This window comes from Anticarsia gemmatalis, chromosome 22, assembly GCF_050436995.1.
Source record: "Anticarsia gemmatalis isolate Benzon Research Colony breed Stoneville strain chromosome 22, ilAntGemm2 primary, whole genome shotgun sequence".
Lineage (NCBI taxonomy): Eukaryota > Metazoa > Arthropoda > Insecta > Lepidoptera > Erebidae > Anticarsia > Anticarsia gemmatalis.
The window spans coordinates 6,365,406-6,378,384 of NC_134766.1; the positions used below are offsets into that span (position 1 = coordinate 6,365,406).

The 12,979-nt window shown below is 33.6% G+C and overlaps 1 protein-coding gene across 3 annotated transcripts in view; it reads right to left on the reverse strand.

Moving 5' to 3' along the window:
• Dpp10 (Dipeptidyl peptidase 10) overlaps positions 1 to 12,979 on the reverse strand; it is a 199,759-nt gene that overhangs the window by 42,277 nt on the left and 144,503 nt on the right. For all 3 annotated transcript variants that reach the window (XR_012960016.1, XM_076129312.1, XM_076129311.1), the window contains exon 6: positions 2,185 to 2,414. Coding sequence is in view for 2 of the 3 variants with exons in the window: in XM_076129312.1 (XP_075985427.1) it covers positions 2,185 to 2,414 (230 nt within the window). In the remaining variant the exon portion in view is untranslated. The remainder of the gene's footprint in view (positions 1 to 2,184; positions 2,415 to 12,979) is intronic.

The window sequence follows — 12,979 nt, forward strand, 5'->3', positions numbered from 1 at the left end:
TTAAAAAGTCATTGGTGTTGGGTTCGAACCGTCGACCACTTGTGTGGAAGGTGCCAACTTATATCACTCGGCTATAATTTTCTTTCCCAACCATTATTGTGAGATATTAATACTTATACTTAAAACATAACAGCGCTCTACCGCTCAGAAAAGTAAGCATTCAGTAACATTAAATGACAAACGCTGACATATTTTGACATTAAGACGATAGGAGTTCGATACTATCAATCGTATCGTAAGTGTGTCAGTGTGCTTGCGATAATAAAATTTGAGTATGTCTTTCATATATTTGATTATGAACACAAAAAAAGATTTTTTGGAATAACCATTCACCGATATAAAAAAGTATCGATATTCTATAGAATTCCCTACAAAGCAATCCAATGAAACCGAAAACCTTTATCACTATGAAGTAACAAGGCACTCACAAATACTATCTACGCTCATGTCTATAAAAAATAACATTATTAGCACTTCACAGAACCCTAGGAATTGAATAGAATTTCCTTTTGAGAACAACGGCCAAGCGTTTTCGCAACTTTTATTACAATTACAATATCTACTGAATGAACTCTCGCCATATTGAAAAAGCGAATCGTCGATAAATATCGAATTTCAAGTGTGTACTGAACGAGAATAGTCAGTAGTTCTATTTTAAAGATCAAATTCTAGTGAAGGTACCCGACGGATCGTTTTATTTCTTGTGACGTTATTGTTTTGTATAAAGGACTGAAGCAACTTTTATCACTAAGTTAGTTAGTAATATTTCTGAGAAAACCTGCTGTGCATTTATAGCAGTAAAATTCTGTCTCACCCGGCAATCTGTATTAGATTTGTCATTAGGCGCTGTAAGTAGGTACTACCGAAAAAGTAGAATGTTACCTTAAGACCCTTAATGAACTCTTTCACCACTTTGAAATATATATTGGTTAGCTTATCATGTGCATGAAATACAGGAAATATATGTAAAACATCAGTCTATATTCCGACAAATATTTTCATACATTTGCTGTCAATTCATCTATTAAATATTTTCCGACGCTCATTGCGATCACGGTTCATCGTGTATTACTTTGATAACTGGTTCTTAGAATACCGATAGTTTTTATTTTGAACAACATTCCACAGTTGTCCTACTGTGTCCACTGTCGAACTGCAAGCGCCGTAGAAAATTAAAATTGACTGGCAACGTTCTGTAGACTTGAGATTTTCCTTTGTCGAACAGTTATGACGTAGGCAGCATTGTGCTGGCTCCACGTGGACCGTGAAATTGAAGTGGCGCCTTCGTGTCACGAAAATATTTGAAAAATTCGCGACGAAATCTACGATCTCTTGCCGAGATACACTGTGACCCCTTTTTTATGGTGATTCGGGAGATATCTGAAGGGTTGAAGATGGATGTCGGGAGTGTTTTTACAAGCCAAGTTTTTGCGAAGAATCTAACATTTTTTTTCATTTTTTGTTTTGTTTTTCCATAGATAAGATACTGAATGCTGACAGAACGCTATTCTGCTGATGTTACTTTTCAGTTCTGCGTTTTAAGTTCCTCAGAATTCCTAAGTTAATTATCTTTAAATCACTAGTGTTTTGTTACACTGATTCCAAATAGTTTTAGAAGTTCTAATTAAGGAATATTGCACTTGACCCTCGACCTTGACCTAATCCAGAAATACATCGGTGTCTCGGCTCGGGTTGTGATTAGAATCCGTTGTTTATATGTTTGTTGCCGATATATAAAATATTATTTACTGCGAGAGTGGTCTTTAAAGATAAGTTTTAAAACATCAACGTAAAATAAACATATTTTTGTAACTTGTATCCTTCGTTTCCGAATGTATCATCCTAACACAAAATTTGGGAAAATGTCTTCAAAGAATCGTGTTATAACCCGGGTAACTGGGTTGTGGATATACCAACAGTCGTTCCATGTAAAATACTGGTATACCTACAGCTGCGTCCGGTGAGACTGGAAGCCGACTCCAACATAGTTTTTAAAAAATTAACCCTCTCATTCACAACACAACACACTATAAACCTAGTTTAGTAAAGACCTACTACAATATGGTTTCTCTTATTCATTTCGCTAAGGAAAGAAAGAAACAAAACTCTTATAAGCCTTTCATAACTTCATATATTTTTATGAATATGATAGAAGACTTCTTTAAAGAATCAATTTCCACTTACCTTCATACAACCAGTCCGGTACACCATTATGAATAGTCCCGGGTACTCCAGTATCCGTGACTCTGTACCCAGTGGAAGATCGAGGTGCTGGCCTGTAGTAAATGTCATAGTCTTTGACAGTGATGAGCCCGTGGCCTTTGGGGGTCCACGCTGCCAGGAGGAGAGCTGGACCCTCGGTGATCACCCCGCCTCCTACTTCGTCTGGGAGTGGTGTTAGTGGATATGATTCCCTGTTGACAAGAGATGGTTGATTAAGGATGAAAGTATTTTTTTGTTTTGAAAATGTTGTAGGTTATACAGGAGGCTACAGTAGAAAGATATGAGGGAGGTCTTTGCAGAGCTGTGAGTGGACATTTACTAGTAATGGTGACAAAACAATACTAGCAACTTTAAAGTTCTCCAGTTAAGCTGAAAGTTATATTTAAATTGTACTTAAGTGTAAATAATGCCAACAGCAAGTATTTAAAGTAATATTACACGTTTAAATCGAAGTCATAGCACGCAGGGCCCCCGCTTTTGGTAATATTGAAACTCCATTTATGTTAAAACGCGTTAAAACGACTAAATTGCATTCAATTTCACAATCTCGCGTTGCATCATCTTCAAAGATGACAATGGTAGCGTTTATTTGATGCTGCACGATCCAAAACGCTTTAAGTCGTTGCACAGAGCTTCTGAAATGTGCAATTGTTAGCTCTTTTAGCAAGTATCAATTTTATTATAGATCCTATATTTCTTAGTTTGATAGTATTTATATTTTGTTGAATCATTATAAGACCCCGCTGAAGTTCAAGCTCTTTAAATACAAATACAAGCCTTGAGCTCAGCTTAGGCACAGTCTCCTACAATATGATTATGTAATTCTGATTTTTGTTATCTTAATACGCTGTGTACCATTTTAGGTATTCTGGTGAGAGAAATAATTAAAAAATTCTGTGAATAAGATTTATAAGTACAAACCACACGCACTCTTCTACAACTTATTATAAATACGATAGTTTTGAAGGTGTATCTGATGTATGTCCATCAGTTACTTGAAGTAGTCCAAAAAACTAAATTAAATATAATTAGATTGAGCAAATAGATCATAACATTATATGTACTTTTAACCAAAAAAAAGATTCTACGCGAAGAAAATCGCGGGCAGAAGCTACTAAAGTTATGTAATTGTTTTTGCGATCGTCCGTTTTTCATAAGCCTAATGAAAATATAATTCATTTTTCTAATTACGTTCTCACAGAATTATCCTCAGATCATTAGACACGTAATTACACGCAAATCCCTTTGTGATTGAATGATTTAATTAGTATGCCATCATTTTCTTATAATTGAATTTTAGATGAACAATTATATTTAGTTAATTTCTATCATTATTTCAGTTCTGATCACGTATTTTGTAAATCTAGAACATCAATTTATTACGCGGGTTAAATGTTTAGTTGATTTACTCATTTTGTGTTACTGAATTAGTAATCTGTATGGTATTAAGCACGTATGGTCGTTTGTAAATAAGTAAATAGAGGTCTTAAGTTATTAAATGTTATGCTTATGCATATTACAATTGTTATGTAATATGATAGTAGAGTTGTAGAAATGATCCAGCGTTCAAACTCAAGGCAATGACTTTTTGATGTTTTGTGGTTATCTTATCAAAAACCAATCGTTTTAAAGTGAAGGATAATCGGTATGAAATGCTTGAAAATTTTTTAGAACAGTTGTTGAACATAATATATACAAAGTCCCCATCCCGTTCTTAGCTAGCGTGAAAAGCGCAAGACCTAACCATATTTCAACGGCACTGATGGGTTAATTGTGACTATTATTACAGAAAGTATATAAACTATTGAATCAACAAACAATATGACTACCTCAATTCTTGATTCACCCAATAAACAATATGATACAAGCAACACTAAGACAATTCGGCAAAGTGTCGTCCGCGTCGAGCCTCGAGCCCTCGTAATTTCATAGAGGAAACTATTTGATTGTTGATGTTGCTACGCGATTGTCAGTCACATAACTGAGTTAACGCAATTGTTGGCTTTACCGAAGACTGGTTATACTGGCTAGTTTGTTGTGTCATGTTTGATGTTGGGCTCTTTCTTAGAAAGTTTTTGGGGATATGATGAATTTGGTCTGTATGTTTTGTTTTCACGCTGAATTGTATTCGATGAAATTTCGCATGAAGATAGTAAAAGCACGTAATTTCGGTAACGCAGGACCTACGTGTGCTGACTTATTCTTTACCACAATGTTTCAAAAAAGAAAACCATTGAAACGAATAAGAAGAATATATCGTATCACTTTATGCAAAGCTTTGTGGGTCTGTTAGTTTGCTTAAACTTTATTATATATTGGTTGTATCTTTGGAATACAGAATTACAAGTATTTTTATAATTTGTTCCAATTATGGCCAATATTATATGCACTTAGTAGAGTAGTGACCACTCCAGCCGCAATAATACAATCACACGTTTTTTATTTCTTATACTTTCTACATCATTATATTTTCCTCATCAAAACATCATCAACTTACTAACAAAACAAAGAAACACTTCCACAACCGTCATACATCGTACCAGACAGTGCTATTCACTTCAAGGGCCGAGAGAGCAATGCTTGAAATATATTTTATTTTCCCAACAAAAGGCGAAGGCGAGTGCTTGTGTAAAACAATGCCTTTGTCTTGTTGCGTCCGCGCCTTTTTCAATGCTGTTTTAATTATTGTTTGACTTGTTCTTAACAACATGGCGGGTATTTGATGAGGAATTGAAGAATTAACGACCACATGTGTACGTTTATCTATACTAATATTATAAAGCTGAAGAGTTTGTTTGTTTGATTGTTTGTTTGTTTGAACGCGCTAATCTCAGGAACTACTGGTCCGATTTGAAAAATTCTTTCAGTGTTAGATAGCCTATTTATCGAGGAAGGCTATGGGCTATATATCATCACGCTACGTCCAATAGGAACAGAGAGTCAGTAAAAAATGTTACAAAAACGGGACTCTTATGTGACGCAAGCGAAGTTGCGCGGGTCAGCTAGTGGTGTAATAAATATGTTTTATACTATAAGAATGTAACCCAACCTATTAATTTATGATATTATATACATTAAGGTAAGATTATATTATTAAGGACAAGAACAGACGAAATTTTTACTCTAAGCTATACATATTTTGGTTTGTTGCGCTTTAGTAAGGTCTATATCTTTGTACATGCAATCGGGTTCGTTAGTATCTAGACTAGGACTAGTGAATATTCGAATACGAATACGAGGTTTCCCTGAAAAAAACCATTCGACTATTTGAGTTTTGCAAGCTGCAGTAGACTTAGCAAATAATCGATGTCCACCACACTCATCCGATCAAATCATAGCTCGTATAGGTAACTGGTGCTATGATTGAATCGGATGCTCTTTGAATATCTTCTTATACACAAAAGGAGCTTCTAAGTTGAGAACTAAAAATAAAATAAAAAGTTTTCAATGTCGTTACTGTTAAAGAATTCATAAAAGGCTTAACGGATATAACTTAAATTTCATAAATAAAATACAAAAATGTTTCGAACCTAAAACCTTTAACGAATCTGCGGTCACTTAAATAACGTAACAGGCAACAATTTCAAAAATACTTCAGCAAATATTTCAGTAAAATATGACCTGAATATCCAAAGCTACCATACCTCACTGAGATAGTTAACGTGAAAAATGCAAACCCATGAAGCGAGACTTTAAAATATGAAGAGTGTTAACACGAAATCTCTCAGAAAATCTTCCTACCATATACTACTAAAAGACAGCCCTACAAACAAAACACAACACAAGCAATTCTCAACCTTATCGTGTCAACATTAGAATTGAATTTTGCCTGCTGTTTTCTAGTCGTCCTAGCAGAACTCCTTAGTACGCCGAACGTAGTGCTAAAGGCCCGATTTATGAACATATTAGCTTTTATGATAGCCTGATACCTGCGATTACGAACCGTTGTACTGTTTAGTGTTTGTATAGGGACTGACTGTTTAAATATATATGTATATCCCATTTACATAAGAACACACTTAGTCAGACATTTAGAGCAAGTAAAGATGGGTATTTGCTTTTAAGAATGGAAATTTTGTTAAAAAGGATTTATTATTTTGTTGAAAGAGTGGGTGAGAGTGCAAAAGTGTTTAATTTTAAAAGTATATCTTCTTACAAAAGTTATAAATACGAAAATTTACTAATGTACGGATGCTGGTAACTAGTGGCTAAATAAGAACAGTCGCGTGGAGTTAAGCTACGCTTACCGAGGTTTTTCCGTCCGAGAAGATGACTCCAAAAAAGTTAGAAGAAAGGGAAATTATTTCTAAACAAAAACTATTATTACGACCATTCTATGCTACGAGACAGAAAAAATCTATAATAAACAATTGAAGCTGCAAGGCAGAACTAGTTATTCAATAAAATAATGATTAAACTCTGAGAAACAAACACTCCACCCAACAATTAAAAGTAAAAAAAAAACAAAAGACTATCGTTCAAAAATCTACACTTGCAACTAATTGTTCCAATATTGAATAGCAAACATTGCAAATTCTGGCAAAGAGTTCGTTCGAAAAAAGGTTGAACAGACCGCAGTTTTCCGAACGAAAAAACGTTACCTTTGTAGTGTTGTACAATAGCGAGACAGAATTTATACAAATTAGTGCGGTACCTCGACTGAGTTCATTATCAGCCTAGCCTTTCTTCAAACTATGCTGGAGTCGGCTTCCACTCTCACTGGATGCAGATGCACATAAAGCGACTGCTAGGACCCATAATTTAACTTGCCTTCCGAAACACTGAGGAGCTCCGAATGTATAAGATGGTCACCCATCCACAGAAAAACCTCGGCAAGCGTAGCTTAACCTAAAAGATCGGTGGCTGTTGTTAATTAAGCCAGTATCTATACAAATTAGTGCGGTAACTTGAAGTTCGGATTAGAATCGAGTTATCTGCAAACAATAGCGAAGCAATCGAGTGACTAACTATTGGCAGAGATTAATTATTACTGTTGGGAGATTATGGAAGTCAGTTGCAGCCGCTTATATTAACTAAGCTAATAATATGGTAATGATTACAGATTTCTTAACGAATACTTAATATAACTTGCTACGGGGTCTACGCGGCTGTGTATACGGCTCCAATCACGAGGTTAGGAATTCAATTTCCGGGTTAGTCAAGTTAACTTTAAGGTTTTCCAATTCCTGTAAGAATATTACAAATATTAAACTAAACTTTAGTTAGTATCCATAGCATATACTAATAATCCAGTTTAACTAATCGACAAATCTTAATTATAATATTCTAGTTACTGTTTGCAACTTCAGTCGCGTAAATATATTTCCCGGGGAAAAAATTAACTTATGGGTGTACCAAGTTTCATAAAAAAATCCTACAGTAGTTTTTGCATGACAGAGTAACGAACATAATCTCTAATTTTTTTGCATATTTTATAACATTAGGATATTACAATCATAAAATCAATTCTTTCCACCGGCATTATTTCAATTCACGACCACGTAATTTTTCAATTTCAATTGTACCACACATAATTGAGACGATTTGTATGGAACTTTCATAAAACGGAAGAGAGTGAAGATTTATTGCCTTAAAGGCTTCCCATTTGAATATTTTTGATTTATACACTGTCACGAATGTTCTGTTTTTGTTCGTTCCAACATGTGGTTTAGTTTTTGAAGTGGAATAATCCGAATAATATTATCAAATTCGGGTGGTTGAAAGCAAAAACGACTGAACAGATTTAGAAAGGATTTATAATGTTAGTTATGTTAATAAGTTAAACTTTAGTAAGATATAGATGCTTGTTACGCGATTTTAATAATATGTTTTACATCAAAACGTCATCTAAATCATCTGCAATATATGAATACAGGTCAAAAATGAGATGATACTTTAGGAAGGCATTAAAAACGTAAAATTACGTAATTAAATCAAATTATTTATCAGTTGCGTTCCCTTTTTTTGTAGTAGGTACGCATTTCTTTACAATATCACATAAAAAATATTAAAAAAAATACTGACAATGTTTTTCCGATTTGTTGTCATTGACTGGCCTATACAAAAACACAGGATGTTCCCGAGAATTCTTAAAAAAAAATCATCTCAAACAACACTAGAGAAATGAGCCGAAGAATCCGTCACACAAACGCAGCCAATCAAACGTCAGTATTTCTAAGAAAAAAAAATACACGTTTCATATTTGAATAATATTCGAATATAGATCGTTGTGTAACAAGGGTGCGTTATTCTCTTTGTGATAGAAACTTTGAGCGAACAGTTTCTGGACGAATGAGCACCTTTCACGACAGCTTTCATACGATATAATGATATAACGAAATATGCTTGACGGTATCTTTTGAACGTGTCTTTAGTTTGAACACGTTAGTGTTATGGAACGTTATAGATTTTATGTTTTGAAAAATAGTTGCTTTATAGTAAATGTAATGATGTTAATGTCATTCTGAGTCTGTCCTTGAAAGGGCTTTCGGGTAGTTCAAACAATAAGTATAAATGCAATATGCATTAGTAGTTAACAAGTTTGATATCTATCTGACTATACGAAAGAATGGAATACTAAATAATCATATTATTTTACTATAGTATGGTTTAGTTAACTGCTGGCTGTTTATAATAATACGTAGGACGTTGCAAAAAAAAATTTGAAGCAAATTTTCTGAAATTTTCTCTAAAATTGAGCGACTACTTATCTAAAACTAAATAAGACGGTAAGCCAAATAAACGTCCATTTATTTTCATTCAATTACTTAAAAAAACGACTTGATCCAGTCTCCTTAATAAAAATTTAAAACTAAAGTAGATACTTTGTCAAATATCTTTTCCCCAGGAGGCCTAGTAAGTAATTTCTAGACGAATAAAAAGATGTCACTCATAATAAATTCACAGCTGTTGTTCGAAATATAAATTACGGCGCCAAATTCGAAAGCTTTCGAATCGTTCATGAATTGTGAATAACTTTTTTTATGACGATAGACGTTAAGTAAGAAGTCTTAAGGTCTGTGAAGTCTAAATATGAGAACAGGTGAAAGAAAATTGAAAAACACAAGATTTACTTGTTTTACTGAAAAAATAAGTAAATCTTGTTACTGAAAAGACCGTTACTATATGTATTTATAACATCACGGCTGTTATAATGTCGAGAGACGTAGGAAACTCGTGCTATAATTTGGTAAAAAAGTAAAAACTAAACATTATCTTCAAATATACTTTTTTTACATAGGGATACCGTGAACAAAGAATCAATAATTTAACATGTTCTATGGCAATTATACTAAAAAATATTATTGCGTTCTCTAAATAAACAAATGTAACGCCTTTAAATAAAAAAAAACACAACTCAATTTAAATACAAAACACAAAACTCCGTGAGTCAAAGGTCAGTAACGATTCTAATTTCTAGTTCACCCAGCTGTACCTAAATGTTGCAAGCTAGAAAACCATCTAGTTTGCCAAAAGGCCGGCGCAGATAGCCGCTTGCAGACTCGTACAGGTAAATATGATTCCGTATGATAGCATTATAGAGTCAACGTAGAATTTAGGCTACCTGTATCTGTTCCCAATTTACAAACTGAATTTCTGACGTGTACTGGAAGATTTGCAATGATTCTTTGCAGAAATTTGGTATTTAAAATTCTATCAAGAGATTTAAGACAGAAAAATTGTGACTAACACGCTTTATCAAAGCCTTTAAAATATTGTATTTTCTATTGTATTGCAATTAAGTATCATGCCTAACATTTCGTTACCGTGTAGGTATACCTGTTACAAAAGTTTGTGTTTCACTAGGTACTGCACGGATTTTAATAAAATTTCGTACACTGATAGTTAATAACATCAGGATCAACACAAATAAACTTTTCACCCCTGGAAATTTTTGCACGTAGACTTAGCCGCGACGAGAAGCTAGTATAGTTATAATTTATTCACCTTATTTGTTTCGAAAACTGCCACATCACGCACCCTAGTCAAATGAAAGCTGCTAAAAGATTTATTTTAATTAGCCCCATTATATTTAGACTACACAAAGGCCATTTATTTCCACCGGCGGCATATAACAAACAACAATTTTATAACCGCCCCGATAACGTGAACTTCACTTATTAAAACTAAAAGTGAACACTCATTTTCAGTCACTTTTCTAAAAGGCGTAACGACTTCGACACGATTATACAAACAATTTTTGTGTATAGGAGAGACTGCTTGTACTTTGTATTAAGCTATAGTCTTCCTTAGCTGGTTCTGCGTCTATTTGCTGGTAAATAACCGTAAATAAATTGCTGGTAACTAATAATCTCCGATCTCAATTTGTAATTTCAGATTACCTATACTCGAAGGTATAGGACCCTGGAACTCTGAGGGGATTTTAATAATAGAGTAGTAGTAGTAGTAGCAATCGATAAAACGTAACACACATACGTAAACACAAACTAAGTTAGATTGGTTTTTTATTCTGATTTACAAACTGGGCATTTTTTTGCAGGATCAAAATATGACCCGTTCTCTTATGTGGACATTTTTTTGTAGTTTTACCATTTTTAAATTATCGTGTCGGAGTCGTATCGTTTCATATAAATAATTTGAAAGAGTGATTACACTAGTAATTAACGTGAAGTTTTTCGGCTCGACCTTCATCTTTGAGTCGTTAGTCTTTGTTAATTTAGTTTAATAATTAATTACACCGCAACAATACCTAGTTATACTAAGTTAAGGGCACGAATATGTATGAGTTGGGCAACTTTAAGTTTGGTACATTTTTCATATGACAATGGACAACCCTTTTGGAATTGTTTTACTGTTGTACAAGGGGTCTTTTCTCAAAATAAAACGAAAGAGTGAGGTGAGAATTGAACTTGTGTGATTACGGTGCTTTGGATATCAAAATTCACGAGAAGTTTTAGTTAGTATTCAATAAGGTAATTGAATAGTATTTGACGATCAATCAAATCAGTTACTCTTTAAGAAAATATATTAAGAATGTTTTTTTATGAATATACTTGGATATCGTCACAAGCTAATGTTATTGATAATTAATCTAATGAGTGAATGACATGTCGTTTCTGTGTGTAATTATTTTTGTTGAAAGAAAGTTTATAAAGCTCAAGTATTACGGATATACCTTTGTTTTAACCTGACAATATATTTTATTGAGAAGTTAATCAAATACCCTATTACACCTATGGAAAAAAACGTCATACTATGTATATGTTATGTCCCAAAAATTAATTAAAATTCTCTTTTCCATACAAACTCCCATCCTTATTAACTTTACGCCCAAAATAATTTAACTTATACGATTTACGAGGTACTAGGCGTGCATAAGTTATGAAGAGATATACAGTTCGTGTTCGTGCAGGTTTTTGTACTACAACTTTTTAGATTAGATAGTTTTGGGTTTGTAACATTGTCTAGTATAATTAGGATACTCGCAAAACTAGAAATATCTGTATGTTTATGTACATTATGTACATCTTGTAATTTCTTTTTGACCAATTACTTACGATTTAATAGACAATAGATTTTTGACCTTATTAGGGAGGTAACGGGTTTATCTTGGTAGTCTACACATAGAATAGTAAATCTCGCTACAGGTCATCTGCAAATCAGTTATTAAAACTTTAATATAGCTACGAACAATCCAATAAAACTACTAATAAACTCTAATTACAAACAAAGCCAGTACTTATTAAAACAAACAGTAATCTCTCTGATCTCGTCAATATTTTATAGAATGAAACACCAGGGAGCCATGAGCTTCGAGGAGGTAAACATTTACTCCCACTATGTTACCTTTACTATGCTTTAAATAAACTACATACGTGGATGTACGAATAAATGGATACGGGGTATAGAAGAAGGAGGTATTCGTTAAACAATTTATCGGTGAAGAGAATATGTTGCTACTTATATTTTTTATTGGTGGATCAAGCTATTTGTTGGTTGGTTTTAGCTGAAGCAATCTATACTAATAAAATAAAGCTGAAGAGTTTGTTTGTTTGTTTGTTTATTTGTTTGTTTGAACGCGCTAATCTCAGGAACTACTGGTCCGATTTGAAAAATTCTTTCAGTGTTAGATAGCCCATTTATCGAGAAAGGCTATAGGCTATATAACATCACGCTACAGTCATTAGGAGCGGAGAAGCAACGAAAAATGTTACAAAAACGGGGAAAATTTTGACCCATTCTCTTAGGTTACGCAAGCGAAGTTGCGCGGGTCAGCTAGTTTAAAATAAACAAGCTAACTTGTGCAAACACTTTCTTTTTTAGCTACGGCGTTGTTATATTTTTCGTGCCTTTTTCACCTTCACCTAAGGATTCTCTTCGAGCAGTTTCGATGCATTTAAATTTAGGTCCTATTAGAAAACGCTATCCCTGTTTTAGGAACCTAAATATGCATTTATAAGATAGTAAAACTAATCTGTTACTTTTATTTAGGAAAAATAATCTTTTACATAAATAAAAATAAATGATCCTGCCCTGATGAAATTTTATCTTAAAATTCACGCCCGTAAACAAAGCCCAAGGCCCCAGCTAGTAATTCTAGAAAATACTACGCAACTTCAACAGTATCATAACAATATTTTTAACGAAGCACACAAAATATTCATAAGTCTGATATATTTCCTAAACTGTATAGTTCTGTAAATAGCCCTGGTATTCCCACTTGCAGTGTAAGTACGGGTTAGTTATAAGTTTACGAACTAAAAACTATAGTCGGTCCCAGCGGTGAGTACATAAT